This window comes from Nicotiana tomentosiformis, chromosome 11 (genome assembly GCF_000390325.3).
Source record: "Nicotiana tomentosiformis chromosome 11, ASM39032v3, whole genome shotgun sequence".
Classification (NCBI taxonomy): domain Eukaryota; kingdom Viridiplantae; phylum Streptophyta; class Magnoliopsida; order Solanales; family Solanaceae; genus Nicotiana; species Nicotiana tomentosiformis.
The window spans coordinates 91,676,600-91,693,797 of record NC_090822.1 but is presented as its reverse complement, the minus strand read 5'-3'; the positions used below and the strand labels follow the sequence as shown (position 1 = coordinate 91,693,797).

The following is a 17,198-nucleotide window of genomic DNA, read 5'->3' as shown; positions in this document are numbered from 1 at the left end:
TTCAGGATTCGTGGGGCACATGTCAATCATATGACTGTCTCCGCATAGGTCGCAACCAATAGACATCTGCTGTACATGTTGAATTTGTTGTGTTGTCATTCTGTTCATCTGATTTGCCAGTTTTGCTATATCGGCTCTCATGGCGGAAAAATCATCAAGCTCAATCAATCCGGCTGCCCTCTATTTAATTCCCCTTCTTGAATCCCCCTCTCCTTGCCAATTATGGTCATTAGCAGTGAAGTTGTTTAGCAAGAGTTGTATTTCACTATACGGCTTTGCCATGCAACTACCCCCACAAGCTGAGTCAAGATTCATTTTTGATGCTTCATCTAACCCATCAACAAAAGTGTGACCCAATACCTCATCAGTTTGACAATGATGCGGGCAGTCTCTGAGTAGCTTCTTGTATCTTTCCCAAGCTTGACGAAGTGTCTCGCCATCCCGTTGTTGGAACCCAAGAATTTGGCTCCTCAGCGACTTTGTCTTCTTAGTTGGGAAAAACTTGATCAGGAATTTCCTTGCTAGATCATCCCAAGTGTGGATAGAGTTCGCGGGCTCCTTTTGCAACCATTCCTTAGCTTCCCCCAACAGTGAAAAAGGAAACAGTGTCAGCCTGACATAGTCCTTGGAAACGTTCGGATAATTGTAAGTGTCCGTAATTTCCAAGAAGTTCTGAATATGCCTCTGCGGGTCCTCATGAGATAGACCCACATACTGTCCTGTGGACTGAATCAGCTGTACCATGTACTGTTTGAGTTCAAAATGCCCAGTGATATCAGGCTTCACAATAGCCTGAGTCATATTCGCAAGATTGGGCCTTGCGGCTTCAATCACCGGACGCTCTCCATTGCCTGCCATCTCTATTGGTTGTGGCTGAACGACGATGTCCAACTCTCTTTCTATTCTCGTTCTAGCTTCAAGTTCCCTTCTCACTCTATGTAGTGTTCGTTCGATTTCTGGATCAAGAGGAATGAGGTTGTTTGCACTTATACTCCTCTGCATTCGAGAGAAGATCCTGCGTTGATACAAACAAGGCAAACTGAAAATTAAAACTTGAACAAATATCTAATAAAAGCTTAACTTAGTCAAGTAGCTAATTTCTAAGTCCCCGGCAACGGCGCCAAAAACTTGTTGCGACCAAACACACTCACGCAAGTATACGCGGTCGTCAAGTAATAAAGTGACTAAAAGTCGGATGTCGAACCCACGAGGACTTATGATTAACTATTAACTAAATTAAACTATCCTAATTATCTAAACAAGAATTAAACCTAAAAATATTTATTCTAAACTAATTAAGTAAAAAAAAATATAAATAATGAACTTTGAATAGAGAAAGAGCAGATGTTTTTATGATATCAATGTAATGAAAACGATCTAGGGTTATGGGCTATCTAACAATCATATTGTATTCTTAAATTGAATTGACCGACTAATTTATCTAGCTTATTGGTTGACAGGGTTAATATTGCTCATAAGAATCTGTCGAGTTCTTACTCGCCTATTCAAGCTAACCTAACGCCTATATGTCTATGGAGTTAGAATTAACAAGAACGCGTTTATAATTCCTGTAAATCAACCAAGCACGGCAATTAGGTATATGTCTATCCTAACCACGAATCCGTTCCCCGATGCCCGAGTTCAAGAACTTGCTCTACTCAATCCTATATGCAATCTAGAATTCCCACTTTCGAGTTCAATTCTAGATTCGTAGATAATATTCAATTGGTGATCAAGCAATCAAATAATTAAGTGCAAGATTGAATAAATAAACCAATATGATAAATCAAGAAGGCAAAATCAACTTCAAAAATCAACATTCATGTATACCCATGACCCTAGAATAATGGGATTCTTAGCCACTCATATTCAGGCAATCATCCAAAATTTCATAAGAGTGCATAAAAATCAATGAAAGAAAGAGAGAATAAGAACTCCCGATGAATTCCGTGGTTTTTGAACTTGGTTGTAGCTTCTGTCTTCTTCAATCTTGCTCCTCCGTTTCTCCCCGCCAAAAGAAGCGTTTTTAAGCTTATATATTGCGTCCAAAAGTCGTGGGCTAGAGTTCTCCTAACCCTAGCCCAAATCGGCTTCAGAGGTTGATGCTAAGGTGGATGCGACGCATCCACCTCGTCCTCCATTTCTTAACTTAGCATGTGAGGATGGATGCGACGCATCCACCTTCTCTTCAACTTCCGAATTTTGCATGCGAGGGTGGATGCGACACATCCACCCTTTTCTTCTACTTTCCAGTTTCGGATGCTATGGTGGACGCTATGGTCCAACTTCACTGCTCAGGGTGTATGCACGATGATGTTTTTTTTCTAGATTGGATGCGACGCATCCAATCTCTCTTCTTCTACCTAGGACACCTTTTCTTCATATTTTTGCACTCCAAAAACCTTAAATAGTCAAACATAACTTAATTAGTCATCAAACCAATAATTAAACCATGTTGGGCATTTTAAAGATCAAATAACAACAAGAAGCGGTTAAAACATGGGTAAAGTAACATAGACATATATCGAAATATGCCAAACATCATCCGCGTTACACATCTTTTGGCCTAGTCTTGGTTTTTGTTCAAGTTTTGACTCCTTTATGAGTTGATTATGACTCCTTTGGCTCATTTTGAACAATCCCTACAAGCAAGCATATTACATTAGTTTCCGGAAATACCTTCACGTATTTGTTTCCCTTAACACAAGTAAAAGAGAGCAAATAGTAGGTTAAAATCCCTACTTATCAACTCCCTCAAACTTAAGCTTTTGCTTGTCCTCGAGCAAATAGGGTAATTCCCACATCCGCAAGAAAAAGAAAAGGATATTTCATCTGGCCTAAGGTGACTCCATCAAACATCAATTGGGACTAACAATTACCCTCAACATAAATGAATTATCAACGACATCACGTTACTACCTTTTGTGTACTATAGTTCTAATGTTACACTAGAGCATCAAGAGTTGACTTAATTCATCAAGGAAGCTCGCTCTATCACATAGGTAATTGTGGATCCCAAACTCCTCCTCCTCTACTCTCCAGGAGCAAATCTCACTTTTTAGAATGTACCACTCAAAACAAGGATTGTGAAGAAGTGCGCTCATCACTCTCAAAAGAATGCCACAAATTCGGCTCTAAGTACCATAAGCTTTCCCCTTATGTAAATTACCACTAATGTAAGTTCACTCAATTTGAAATCATATAGGGCTTTAACATGATGTAATGAAGGCTTTTGGATCAAGGTAGGACTTTATCGAACTATGATGGTTTCATCTTTCCGTAAGTACTCTATTTCCTCATTTCGGCTCATATATTCTTGACTCTTTGAGTCATTTTCTTCTTCCTTAGGGGAACTATATAGACATACAATCACCCTTTCTTACTCATGACAATCATTTTTTCTCCTTTCCTCATCATTCCATGCCTTTCATCATTGCGTTCTTTGAATCCCTTCAACCTTCACTTTCTTTTTGACGTATTTCTTTTTGGCTTTTCTTCATATTCTTTGCCTTTCCTTTTCAACAATTCTTTTTTTCTTCTTATTTAAACCTTTAATAACTTTCAAATTCCTTGTCTCTCCCCCAAACTTATGTTTTTGCCAATTGTTCATCATGAATGCTAAGGAAAAATTTGGGTTCCAAGAGAGGGTCATTATAGAACAGATAAAGGCTTGTAATGTGGCTATTGAATGAAAAAGGCTTAGGATCAAAGGAGTTGACTAGGGATATCATATTGGTAGGCTACAGAAGCTTTCAAAGTACAAATTGGACCAAAGAGAGCCTACAATCATTTCTCAAGTCGATCTACACTTAGAATTTTGCCTAGACAAACATTCAGGGCAAGTTCTAGACTTATTGGCACGGGACTTGGACTTGTAATTAAATACCTCACCTCTCAAGCCGCTGGATTGTTAAAGAGAATAGAGTCGAGGGTGCACAACAACCCTAGCTAAGATTGAAAATCACAAATGGCTTAAGGACACCACTTGATGATTGTTTTAGCCAACACAAGAGTCTAAAGGTCACAACTAGAGCTAATTTTTGCCAATCAACTTGTCTCTAACCATGAGGTCGAAGATAAATATGTTAGTACCAAGTGAAGCCTGCTTGAGACACTTTTATTCATTACTACTACTATATACACCAAAACAAAAAGAAAATGGACTCAATCCCTTAAGAAGGTTGTCACACCATCCATCTTTGGGAAGAGCCACCCGGTTCACACATCATCCACCTTTGGAAAGAACCGTAGCATTAAGAAAACCAAAGGGTTATTGTTCACACAAAAAATATATAAAAAAAAGCTAAAAACTTAAAAAGGCGCTACTAGAGGAAATAAGAGGCTAAGATATTAAGGAAAAATAACGAAAGAAGTTATGAAGTAAACTACGGAAAGTAAACTGAATATGTACAAAATGGAGTAAATGAATATATACATAATGGAAATGAATATATACATTGAATGGTAAAGTTATATACATACCAAAAGTGAAAATAACGGTAAATAAAGATAAAGAAAAATAGTATTATAGTTATTACACACCAAATGTCATCACATATCAAATCAAAATGGACCACTCCCCCAAATAAAAAGTAGCATTGTCCTCAATGCTAATATCAAAATAAGATCAGGGAAAGGTTAGAGAGTCAAGAGAACTTCCTATGTGGTCTTTGTCTGCGTCAGGTCAGTAACATGAGTGAGGTCCTCAGACTGCATAGGATCATCAACTCCCTCCGTATCCTCTAACTGGATCTCCACATCCTCTAACTAGGGGACCACGGGGTGCCTGGGCATCTGGATCATCTCCTCAGCAATATGTGTAGTGGCACCCGGCTCCTCAGACTGGCCAACTGCTGCATCTGATGCCTCAAGCACTGGTGTAGGTGTTGCTGAGGCTGTCTCCTCCATGAGCATGTTCAATGGAATATCACCGGCAGAAGCAATCTTTTGAACCTCTTTGCTCAACTTCTCCACCGAATCCTTAGATGCCTGAGTTTTCCACATCTTCTTTACCTGCTTCCCCAAATCCTTGATGATCCTCCCATGTGTATTAAGAGTCTCCCGGATCTTCTTCTGGTCGTCCAGAATCTTGTTCTGGCTGTCCAGAATCTTCTTCAAAGACTCCTCCAATGATGGAGGTACCTGAAGCTCTGATGGGGCTGAAGATTGTGCTGCTACTGCACTGGATAGGACAGTCAGCTTTGTGGTAGCTGCCTGCATCCAGCTGTTGAGGCTGGATAGTGTCTGTGAAACCCGCAGTGCAGTCTGAGGGTGGGTGGAAGATGAAGGCACTGTGATGGATGGCCCGGAGGAAGGAGGGGGCATGGCAGCTGCTTCCGAAGAAGTACCGGCTGCTGTGGAGGGCTCTACAACTGACCCGGTGGCCACTACCCCTGGCTTTTTAGACTGGCAGTGGGGGTACTGGCTTTACCCTTGAACTTAGGGTTTTCCGCTCCCTGGAGGTGGTATCATGAGAAAGGGTTTTTAGCCTTCACCTCCACATCAAAATGCCTCGGCTCTAACCCTTGGTCGTGGAAATACTTTGTGAGGAAGTTGGGGTAGGGATATGATCTTTCTTCTTTTTGAACTGCATTAAAAATGTTGTAGGACATCAAGTTTCCTACATTAACAAGATATCCTACCATGATGGAAATTACCAATACTGCCCGGGAGAGTGGAAGGACATTGTCATGCTAGCACGGGTCAAGACAGCTGCAGACAAACGTCGCTCACCCTTTTGCTTCAAAGTTAAGGGTGACGCTGACAATTTGAACTCCTGTTGTGAGCCATGCAGGTGTTGTCCTCGGAATATCAAGTAGCTCAGCTAACCATGGGCGAACTGCATCACCCAAGGCTAGCTTCTCCAGGTATTGCACTGCCTCGACCTCCTCAAACCCTGCATAACTGTTCAGTGCATTTCCATCCAACCGGATTTTCAAGTTCCTGACCTCCGTCACCTTTGTACCCTTTTTGATGTGGGCAACATTGGCATAAAATTCTTTGACGAGGTATTGTTGATACCCAATATTTCCCTCATATTTTTCAAATATATATATATATATACTTTGAAAATAGTGCATATGCATCATCATTTGAATTACAAGCATATACAAGTATTTTTCATAATATTTATAATTTTTAAACGCTTTAAATCAATTTGTTTCTGCATTTTTATTATATAAATATCTATTAATTACCTTACAAATTATTTTTTATGATGATTTTATCTTCTAAACTTATCATTTACACCCATATAAGGTTTTAAATATTTTTAGTGCATTTTTTATAATTACATTTTGCATTGTTTTAGGCTAAATTGCACATTTTGCAATAATAGCCTATATGCATGTATAATTACATTATTTATGCAAAAACAATAACTTTTTATATTTTTATAATGTTAAATAATTATTTTTAATCATTTGAATGCAAAAATAATGTTTTTATTTTGTTATTTATCTATTATTTTTATAAATTATTATTTATTAAAATTAGGTATTTAAAATTTGGCCCTAATTTCATAATTAATTTCGGACCTAAACTACCCAAACATAATCCAATCACCCTAAGTCCTACAACACTTGCTGCACTTTTTGTGCAGGACCTGGGGCAAGTACTAGTGGGGGACCTACCTTCTTACATCCACATTATCCAGGGGCATAGTGGTGAGCTACCTTTCTGAGCCGTTCTGCAGCTACCAGTGTCTCTCCTTGTATTTTTTTTTTCATTCTGTCTATTTTTATTTCAGACAGTATTTGAAGTTTTGTATAATCTACTAGATGCTCATACACTTGTGACACCAGGTCTTGGCACACATATTGGTAAAATTTGGTATTTTATTATTTTTTTGGATTAAAAGTTTAATCAATATACATTTACTTTATCAGTTGGCTTGCCTAGCTGTAGTGTTCGGCGCCATCACGACCTATAGGTGAAATTGGATCGTGAAAAATATGGTTTGGTTATGTGTTTTATGAATAATATTCATGTCTATGTTCATTTTATACAATATGTGATTCTTTGCCTTTATTTTCTGCCGATTTTGTGGAGTTCACCTAAAAACTAGGGTTTCAAAAATTTTCTTCTTTACTGATTGTTTGAATTAATTATATTTTCATATTTATGTGTTTAGTTCCTACACTATTTAAACCCCTCCCCACTCCCATTTGGGGAAGTTCAAAAAATCATTAAAAAGCTATAAAACTTAGGTTGTACGTTCTTCATTCTTCAATAAACTTGTTCTGTATTTTTGATTCCTGGTCGGCTGAAAGCCAAGGCCAGAAATTGCTAAGTTCTTGCTTTGTTTGGTGATACTCACAATACTGTTGGATTTCCTTCTTCCTTGCTTCATCTTAACTGGTGAGTTATCATATCTCTGCCATTTCATTCTGATTATTTGTTTAATGTGCTACTTCAATTAGACTATGTTATCCTAAATGCTATTACATTTGTAGTTTGAGACATGCTTAAATCTACTTTGAGTTTGTTAGTTCGATTCTTCTTAACCTATATGTCACTGATAGCAATCTCTTGAAGTTTAAGTTTGTTATTATCATTGCTCTTTGAACATGTTCTCATATCTCCCGCTATAGAATAGTTAACTAGGTATAAATGTCTTCCTTAATAGGATAACAAGTCTGTTTCTGAGTGCATCATAATGCGGCCTGTTTGACTTTGTTTTTTTATATTTTGACACCCCTAGTAACTTCCCTAATTAGTTCCTAACATGTCATGATCTGTTGCTAATTGATTTCTTCTTATGACCCTAGTTTCTGCACTTAACTTAATCTGGATCCTCCTTTATCATTATAAATCTGTCTTATGACTTGTCTTGTTAGCATATGATTGAGTTTATTTCCTGAAACTTGACTAAGTGTGCCTAGGTTCAAGCATGCTTGTTATTTATGTGTATATGCTCAATTTGGATTTTGTCCTTCAGTGAAATACCTTGACTCCATTATATTCCTTTACTATCTGGTCCTTCTGAATTCTTATTCTTAGCCGACTGAAAGCGAAGGCTATTTAGGTTCTGTCCTTTGACCTCCCTAATATGAGCACTGCTCAGGGTTCATGTGAGACCCTTGCAAACTCTGGCACACTAGGACCTGGTATCTAATCTTTCCCTGAATTATTTTTGATCAACCTCCCTAGTGTGAGCACTGCCCTGGGTTCTTGAAGCCCTTGGGAACTCTGACACTAGAGTCTTGGGTTCTGTATGCTCGGCCTTGACATATGCTCACTGGGTGAATCACTTAACAATTAGCTCTTTTGTATCTATGAATATGAAATTTTGGAGCTGTTATGAATTGTGAGAATGAAGGCCCGACCTGTCTAGGTGTATTTAGGCCTGTTGTAGGCTCCCTATAGCTATATTTATTCTGTAATTTACTATATTCATTCTGGGTCTATAATAATTATTGTAATAACATTTCGGGGTATTAGTAAAATTGGGAAAGGGATTTTCAACACTTGGTTCAATTGTGTTCTATTTCTGCCTGTTAGAGACCATGCTTATAGGAAATGGTGGGATTCAATGTATGTGCAAAAATTTTGTTTACATGTTGCCTTATTCTAGAAACCATGTCTATAGGATCTAAAACTGGACCAAATTGTAGAAACCATGCCTATAGGTTTGAATCAATTTATTTATCATTTTACCCGTTGGTTCAGGAGTTTTGTCAAACACGGTGCTGCTATCCTCATTAAAAAACATGCCTATAAGATCAAAACAAGTGATTCTGGATATTCTTATGTGATTGCCACTATTTATTATCGCGTAAAACATCTAGATACCATGCTGGTATGCTTAATCGTATTATGCTAAAATTAATAGGCAAATTTATGTAGGTCTTGGTAATCGTATTAAGCAACTAGCTTTTGCGTATAACTGTCTGCTCATTCATTCAGTATCACATAGAGATCCTGCCTATAGGATTCTACAATTTTAATTAATTAAAATCTGTCAATGTTAATCAGTTTGGCATGCATTTGTTGTCTAAATACGGGGGCTAACTTGAGCCCTTATTTACTTATATGAAAGTCCTAAACTATTTTGTATGTCGCTTAGTATTTTCCCTTTTGAGATGCCTAAGTTAAGGTCTAGAACCACCCTGAAATAGAGGTCCAAATGCCTCCTGTACCATAGGCATGGGACGTGGAGTGCACGCATATGGTACGACTTAGAATAGATTAGAGTGTTTTAGGTAAATAACTTAAAGATAGTAATTGGGTAGCAGGAGATGATAGTCTGTGCCCGCTGAATAATATGAATAACACCCCATCTTGAGTGAGTTACGAAGTATTATTTATGTTGCACGGGGTGATCCTTTAGGCTCAAAAACTTAGGACCCCCCATTTCTGTTTTAAAATAAATCGTTTATTTCTTTTGTCAATTGTTTCTTTTCTCTTAGACTAATTCACATGATTTGTGTTCGGCCGGGACCCACCGTTGTGGACCTCGAGGAGTCCCTAACACCTTCTCCTCGAGGTAATTTGAGCCCTTACCCGATCTTTGGTGACGCAAACTAGTAAACCCGAGTCATTTGTAATAGGTGCCCTAACGTACCTTAATCCGTTAGGTGGCGACTCTCTCTTTTAATAACCCTTCCTTTTAAAAGAGTTGTCAACGTTGAAATCCGATTTCGAGAGAAAAAGGGCGCGACAGGTATTCATTGGCATCTTTCAACTGGAAGGTGAACCATTTCCATCATTTTCCCTCTGCAAACTGCCGTAGGACATTCGGATTGTGCTGGCTTAGGTCTTTTGTTATTAATTGTCGCTCAAGAGTGAGCGACCTTTGGGGCCACCATTCTCCAAATTTGCCATACGCCTTCTTACTTACAAACCTATCCGCCCACACCTCTGGCTTCTTTGATCTAGCCAGGCCTCCCATAATTGTGTCACCCCCTCTCCCATAATCTGGGATCTCATCATCATCATCAACATTTATTGGGGCAGTCTTTGAGGCAGGTGTTGTAGAAGGTAGGGGAGATGGTTCGGATTCTTGACTACCTCCCTATGAGCCATCAAAAGAATTAGAGGAGGAGGTAGGCTCATCTACTAAATGGAATCTGTCGGGGAGTTGTTGTAATTGTGCCCTCGGTTGTGGTTGTACCGAATCCCCCTCAGACATCTCCTAGGATGGGAGGTATTCACTTGTGTTCGAGGAGTCGGCAGGAGGTCTAATGAGGGTAGACGTTTTTCCTACTACCCTTTGGGCTTCTAAGGGTAAGGTTTGCTTTTATTTACCCCGGTCTCTGGAGGATTCTGCCCTCCCCTTTGAAGTGTCTCCTCTCCCACGAGAACACATCATTTTCTTCAACACACAAGTAGTGAAATACAGTTAGCATTGGGGTTCAATTATGTGTTAAAGTAGTACCGATGAGATGAAAAACACTGGTTCTCAGAACAGGGCATCGCGGATCGCACAAGAATGAGTGAGGCCGCGAACTGCCCATCGCGGACCGCGTAAAAGTGAACGTGGCCACGAATAAGCCAGGTTTAGACTACTGGCTCTCTGAACTTGATCAACCGCGAACCGCACAAAAATGAGTGCGGCTGCGAAAGTCCAATCGCGAACCGCATAAAAATGAACGCGGGCGCAAAAGCAAATGATAGAGTCTCTGAAGTTCAAATGCGCGGACCTCGAAAGATTGGGTGCGTCTGCGAAAGATCAATTGCAGACCGCATAACAATTAAAAACAACCATAAGTTCTTTGAAGCTAGGGTATCGCGAACCGCGTAATTTTAGCCATGGCCACATACCCTATCGCGGATCGTAGAAGAATGACCGCGACCGCGAAATTCAACATAAATCGACACTAATGAACACCTAAAACTAAGGTTTTCACTAATTACCCAATAATTGTAGCAATTAAACATGCAAAGTTACTAACCCCAACTCCCATTATGCATACAAACACTACCCATATGTTGCAAATCAAAGATTAAGCACTAATTTGACATTTTGGCATGATTCTAACTCTATCTAAAAAGTAAAATTAAAACAAAGATTAAAGAAAAGAAAAAGATAAAATCAAATCATTGAAATGAACATACAAGTTATAAAATGTTGTAGGAAATCAACAATTGATGAGAATAAGATGAGTTTGAAAACAAGTAATGATGCACGGTGCTTTAGGTGCGTCTGAGAGGTTGGGGTTTGTAAAGTGTGAAAAGTTTAAAGAACTCCTATTTATACTCAGAACCCAGTAACCCCACTTCCTTACCTGAGTGCGGCCGCGAAATTTTGTCGCGGTCCGCACTTTTTACCTTTCTGTAGGTCTGCCTCAGTTGCACAGGCGCGGTCCGCACAATTTGTGAGGACCGCGAAAATTTGAACGTGGCCGCGAACTCTGAAGGGATTTTGACAGGCCAACTTCAGTTGGCATTTTTCCCATTTCAGCTATGCGACCGCTCGCATAATTGTGCGGTCGCGAAGTGCTCATGCGGTCGGTGAAATTTTTAGCGCGGTACGCGAAAGTTCACCACTTAGCAAAAAATAATTTCTTGCCAATTACCTGCACTACATAACCAATTCCTACCTGAATTTCACAAGTTAGTCCAAAACAATGTCTAATCTACGAAGAAAATCAAAAGAAAGAAAAACACATAGGTTGCCTCCCAAGAAGCGCCTGATTTAACGTCGCGACACGACGCATGTTACCATCATCATTTGAAATGGATCAATGCCACAACGTGGCTATCATCAATCATTCCAAGGTAGTGCTTGACTCAGTGCCCATTGATTCTAAAGATCTCACCATTCTTGTTTTTGAAATCTAGAGCACCGAAAGGAGTTACATGTACCACTTCGAAAGGACCACTCCACTTCGATTTGAGCTTTCCTGGAAACATCTGTAACCGAGAGTTGAATAGAAGAACCAAGTCACCGTTCTTGAATTCTTTGTTCTGAATATACTTATCATGTAAGTACTTTATCTTGGCCTTATACAAGGACGAGCTGGAATAAGCATGGAATCAGAACTCATCAAGTTCATTTAATTGCTCTACCCGGAGATTGGCAGCTACATTCCATTCAAGGTTCAATTTCTTCAGCGCCAACATGGCCTTGTGCTCTAATTCAACCGAAAGATGACATGCTTTCCCAAATACTAACCGGTATGGAGACATACCAATTGGAGTCTTGTAAGTTGTTCTATAGGCCCATAAAGCATCGTCAAGTTTCCTTGACCAATCAGTCTGATTTGCATTGACAATCTTGGATAGAATGCTCTTGATCTCCCTGTTAGAGTCTTCAACCTGTCCATTTTCCTGGGGGTGATAGGGGGTTGACACCTTATGATTGACACCATACTTGGAAAGTAAAGTGTCAAAGGCTTTGTTGAAAAAATGAGAACCCCCATCACTAATGATAGCCCTTGGGGTGTCGAACCTTGTGAAGATATTTTTCTTTAAGAAAGCCACCACACTCCGTACCTCATTGTTGGGCAAAGCCACCACTTCAACCCATTTGGAAACATAATCCACATAAACAAGAATATAAGTGTTCCCACATGAACTCACAAATGGCCACATAAAGTCGATGCCCCACACGTCGAAAATATCAATCTCATGGATGGTGGTGAGAGGCACTTCATTCTTCTTTAAAATTCCACCGGCTCTTTGGCACTCATCACAACGCCTAACGAGCTCGCTAGCGTCTTTGTACAAGGTAGGCCAATAGAATCCAGAGCTTAGGGCCTTTGTAGCAGTTCTCGCCCCACCATGGTGACCAATATAGGGCGAGGAATGGCAAGCTTCAAGAATACTCAATTTCTCTTCTTCCAGAACACATCTCCGGATAACACCATCATTGCAAATTTTGAAAAGATATGGCTCGTCCTAGTAATAATCCAAGCAGTCCCGTTTGAGCTTCTTCCTTTGGTTTGAAGAGAGCTCATTCAGGACAATGCCGGTCATAAGAATGTTAGCCACATCGGCGAACCAAGGTATCTCAGTCACACACACGGAGAGGAGTTGCTCACCCGGAAACAAATCATTAATCTTGAGGCCATCATGGGGCTTCCCCTCCTCTTCCAAGCGGGACAAGTGGTCCGCCACTTGATTCTTACTCCCTTTTTAGCCTATGATTTCAAGGTCAAACTCTTGTAGAAGAAGAACCCATATCATCAACCTAGCCTTAGATTCCTTTTTACTCATCAAATAACGAAGTGCCGCGTGATCGGTGTGCACAATCTCTTTCGTATCCATGAGGTACAGGGAAAACTTTTCCATGGTGAAGACAATGGCTAATAGCTCTTTCTCGATCACCGTATAGTTGACTTGGGCATCGTTAATTATTTTGCTTGCATAATAGACCGGATGAAATATCTTGTTGATTCTTTTCCCCAATACCACTCCTACCGCAACGTCGCTAGCATCGCACATGAGCTCAAATGGTAAACTTCAATTGGGTGCGGTAATGATGGGAGTGGTAGTCAACCTATACTTGAGTAGCTCAAAAGCTTTCATGCAATCATCATTGAACACATACCTGACATCATTTTCCAACAACTTGCACAAGGGGTTCACCACTTTTGAGAAATGCTTGATGAACCTACGGTAAAACCCTGAGTGACCAAGAAAGCTCCTCACTCCCTTGACGGAAGTCGGAGGAGGGAGTTTTGATATCACTTCAATTTTTTCTTTGTCCACTTCAATACCGTTCTTGGATATCTTATGGCCGAGGACAATGCCCTCCTCGACTATAAAGTGACACTTCTCCCAATTAAGCACTAAGTTGGTCTCCTCACGTCGGGCCAACACTTCATCAAGATTATCCAAGAATTCTTCAAAGGAATCCTCCACAACCCTGAAATCATCCATAAACACCTCGAGGGAGTCCTCCACCATATTCGTAAATATTGCCATCATACACCGCTGAAAAGTAGCCGGTACATTACACAAACCAAATGACATCCTTGAGAACGCAAATGTGCCATACGGACAAGTGAAGGTGGTTTTCTCTTGGTCTTCATGTGCAATGAGAATCTGGTTATATCCGAAATACCCATCCAAAAAGCAATAATAATCACGTCCGGAAAGTCTATCCAACATTTGGTCAAGAAATGCCAGTGGAAAATGGTCTTTCCGGGTCACTTTGTTTAGCTTCCTATAATACATGCATACCCTCCAACCGGTGACAGTTCTTGTGGGGATCAATTCATTTCTATCATTTGTGATCACAGTCGTGCCCCCATTCTTTGCGACACATTGTACCAGAGAAGTCCATGAACTATCATAAATGGGGTACACAACCCCTGCATCTAGCAACTTGATGATCTCTTTCTTGACTACCTCTTGCATGGCCTCGTTCAACCTCCTTTGATGTTCCACGGAGGGTTTGAAATATTCCCCCAATATGATTTTGTGCATGCAAAAGGCAGGGTTTATACCCCGAATATCCGCTAATGTCCAACCTATTGCCTTCTTCCTTCTTTGAAGCACCGCACGGGTGAAATCTACCTGTACGTTAGTTAAGCACGAAGAAAGAATAACATGTAATGTTGAACAAGGTCCTAAGAACTCATACATGAGGTGTGAAGGCAAGGGTTTCAACTCCAATGTGGGTGGCTCCTCGATTGAGGGCTTTGTTGGTGGAGTCTTTCGGTTCTCAAGGTCCAAGGAAAGTGTTCGGGGTCCATATGTGTAGGATCCTATTCTTTGCAAAGCATTTGCACATTCTACCAAGCCTTCCTTCTCATCCTCATCATGATTCAACAACACAGCTTCCAAAGGGTCTTCCACATTCATCATAGCACTTGTGTCATCAATAATCACCTGAGCCACAAGATCCACAAATGAACATACTTCATTGCTATTAGGCTGCCTCATTGACTTGCTCACGCGGAACACAACTTTTTCATCGCCCACCCGGAAGGTGAGCTCCCCAACTTCCACATCAACTAAGGCTTTCCCTGTAGCTAGGAAAGATCTCCCCAATATGATTGGCACTTCATAGTCAAGCTTACAGTAGAGTATCATAAAATCTGCGAGAAGTATGAACTTGTCGACCCGAACTAGCACATCATCAATTATCCCCAATGGCATCTTCATTGTTCGGTCCGCCATTTTCAACCTTATGGAAGTAGGTCTCGGTTTCCCAATCCCCAATGTCTTGAACACAGAATATGGCATCAAATTAATGCTCGCTCCTAAATCACACAAGGCTTTGGCGAAATCGGCATTACCAATAGTGCGTGGAATTGTAAAGGCACCGGGATCTTCTAGATTTGGAGCCATGGAATGCATAATGGCATTCACTTGATGTGTCATTTTTATCGTCTCACAGTTCATTGACCTCTTCTTTGTTACCAAGTCATTCATGAACTTGGCATATCCCGGCATTTGTTATAGAGCTTCAACCAAAGGCACATTTATGGACAAACTTTTCATCATATCAATGAATTTCTTGAATTGGTTCTCGTTGTTTTGCTTTGCGAGCCTTTGAGGATATGGTGGAGGAGGCCTTGGCAAAGGAGCCTTGTCTTTGGGAACTACCGGATCCGGTATGTCTATCATGTGTTCCCTAGACGGGTTCACGTCATCTTGTGTCTCCTCCACATTTTCATCAATGTCTATCTTCACTTCATCATTCACATTCTCATCATTTCTTGGCTCATCCTCTTCTTGCACAACCACATCATCATTCACGATCTTTATTGGATTGGAGGTACTAACAACTCCACCTCTACCACTTCTTGTAGTCACCGCCATAGCATGGCCCGTATTGTTTCCACCATTCGGGTTTGCTACCGTATCACTTGGTAGTTCCCCCTTAGGGCAAGTATTCAATGCTTGAGAAATTTGACCCATTTGGACTTCCAAGTTGCGGATAGAAGTGTTGTGGGAGGCTATTTGGGCATCAGAGTAGGCGTTTCTTTCCATCATTTGCTTAAACATACTTTTTATCCGTCCTATCTCATTGTTGGAAGAACTTTTCCCTTGTGATGGATATGGAGGCGAGTTGTTGGGTTGTTGATACATCGGAGGCCTTTGAGAGCCCGACCCCCGGTTCCCTTAATTATTGTTGTTCCAACCCCCTTGGTTTCCATTTCCACCCCAATTGCCTTGGTTATTTCTTTGATACCCCCAATTTTGATTGTTGTTCCCCCCATTGTTCGGATTGTTGTTGTTGCCACTATTCCAATTCCCTTGGCCTTAGTTGCCCCAATTTAGATTGTTTCCCTGTGATCTCCACTATTATTGATTTGGAGCATTGCCCTGTTGACCTTGGTAATTGTTCACATATTGAACCTCTTCACTTTGATCGTCATAAGAGTCATCTTGGTCGTACCCACTACCACTTTGCTCAAATTAATCTTGATTGTGTTGAACTTGTTGACCTCTTTGTCTCCTCTTACTAACCATTATATTCACTCCTTCCATGGCATTTACTTGCTTTGGCCCCTGAACCTGCTGAAGCTATGCATTGGCTAACTAATTCATTGTAGTTGTCAACTCTGCTATGGCTTGTTCGTGGTCATGTAGTTCCTTGTGAAGGTGGATAACATTAGGGTCACCCTGAGGAACGTTGGCCCGACTTTGCCAAGATGAAGAGGTGTACGTCATCTCATCTAATATTTCACATGCTTCTGAATATGGCGTGTTCATGAAGTCACTCCCTGCGAGCTAATTCACCACACACTGGTTAGTTGTGTTGATACCCCTATAAAAGGTTTGCTGGATCATTGCTTCAGTCATATCGTTGTTGGGGCATTCTTTGACCATTGTCCGGTACCGTTCCCAAATCTCATGTAACGGTTTATTTGGCCCTTGTTTAAAAGCAAGGATTTCATCTCTCAATGTTGCCATATGTCCCAGAGAAAAGAACTTCGCTATGAACTTCTCGGACAACTCATCCCAAAAGGAGATAGAATAGTTGGGTAGCCTCTCAAGCCAATCTAAAGCCTTCTCTCTAAGTGAGAAAGGGAAAAGCCTTAACCTTAAAGCGTCCTCAGATACATTCGTCTGCTTGCTCCCCCAGCATGTGTCTACAAAACCTTTGAGCTGCTTATATGCGTTCTGATGTGGAGCTCCGGTGAAGAAACCCCTTTGTTCCAAGAGAGTAAGGATGACATTGGTTTTTTGAAAATTTCTCGCCCGAATCCGGGGCGGGACAATTTCACTTGCGTAGCCTTCATTGGGCAACACCCGGTGTGCTGCCCTTGGAGGAGGTGGGGGAGGGTTTGTAATGT

General features: G+C 40.7%; 1 protein-coding gene across 1 annotated transcript; it reads right to left on the bottom strand.

Moving 5' to 3' along the window:
* Positions 1-4,767: 4,767 nt before the first annotated feature.
* LOC138901833 (uncharacterized) lies at positions 4,768-15,888 on the bottom strand. Its single transcript, XM_070189630.1, has 8 exons — positions 15,502-15,888; positions 13,755-15,330; positions 13,496-13,571; positions 12,439-12,796; positions 12,135-12,273; positions 5,734-5,896; positions 5,524-5,587; positions 4,768-5,406 (listed from the first exon to the last, which is right to left on the bottom strand). The coding sequence occupies exons 1-8, from the start codon at positions 15,886-15,888 to the stop codon at positions 4,768-4,770; spliced, it is 3,402 nt and encodes a 1,133-aa protein (XP_070045731.1).
* Positions 15,889-17,198: the final 1,310 nt, after the last annotated feature.

What these genes read in the sequence shown, in the direction of transcription:
- LOC138901833 (XM_070189630.1), bottom strand. Translation starts at nt 15,888, where the DNA reads ATGGAAAGAAACGCCTACTCTGATGCCCAAATAGCCTCCCACAACACT. An exon ending in TGATGAAGTGTTGGCCCGAC is followed by an intron (nt 13,572 to 13,754) that starts GTGAGGAGACCA and finishes TTGGTCACTCAG; the next exon opens with GGTTTTACCGTAGGTTCATC. An exon ending in AAGTATTTCCACGACCAAGG is followed by an intron (nt 5,407 to 5,523) that starts GTTAGAGCCGAG and finishes CCCCACTGCCAG; the next exon opens with TCTAAAAAGCCAGGGGTAGT.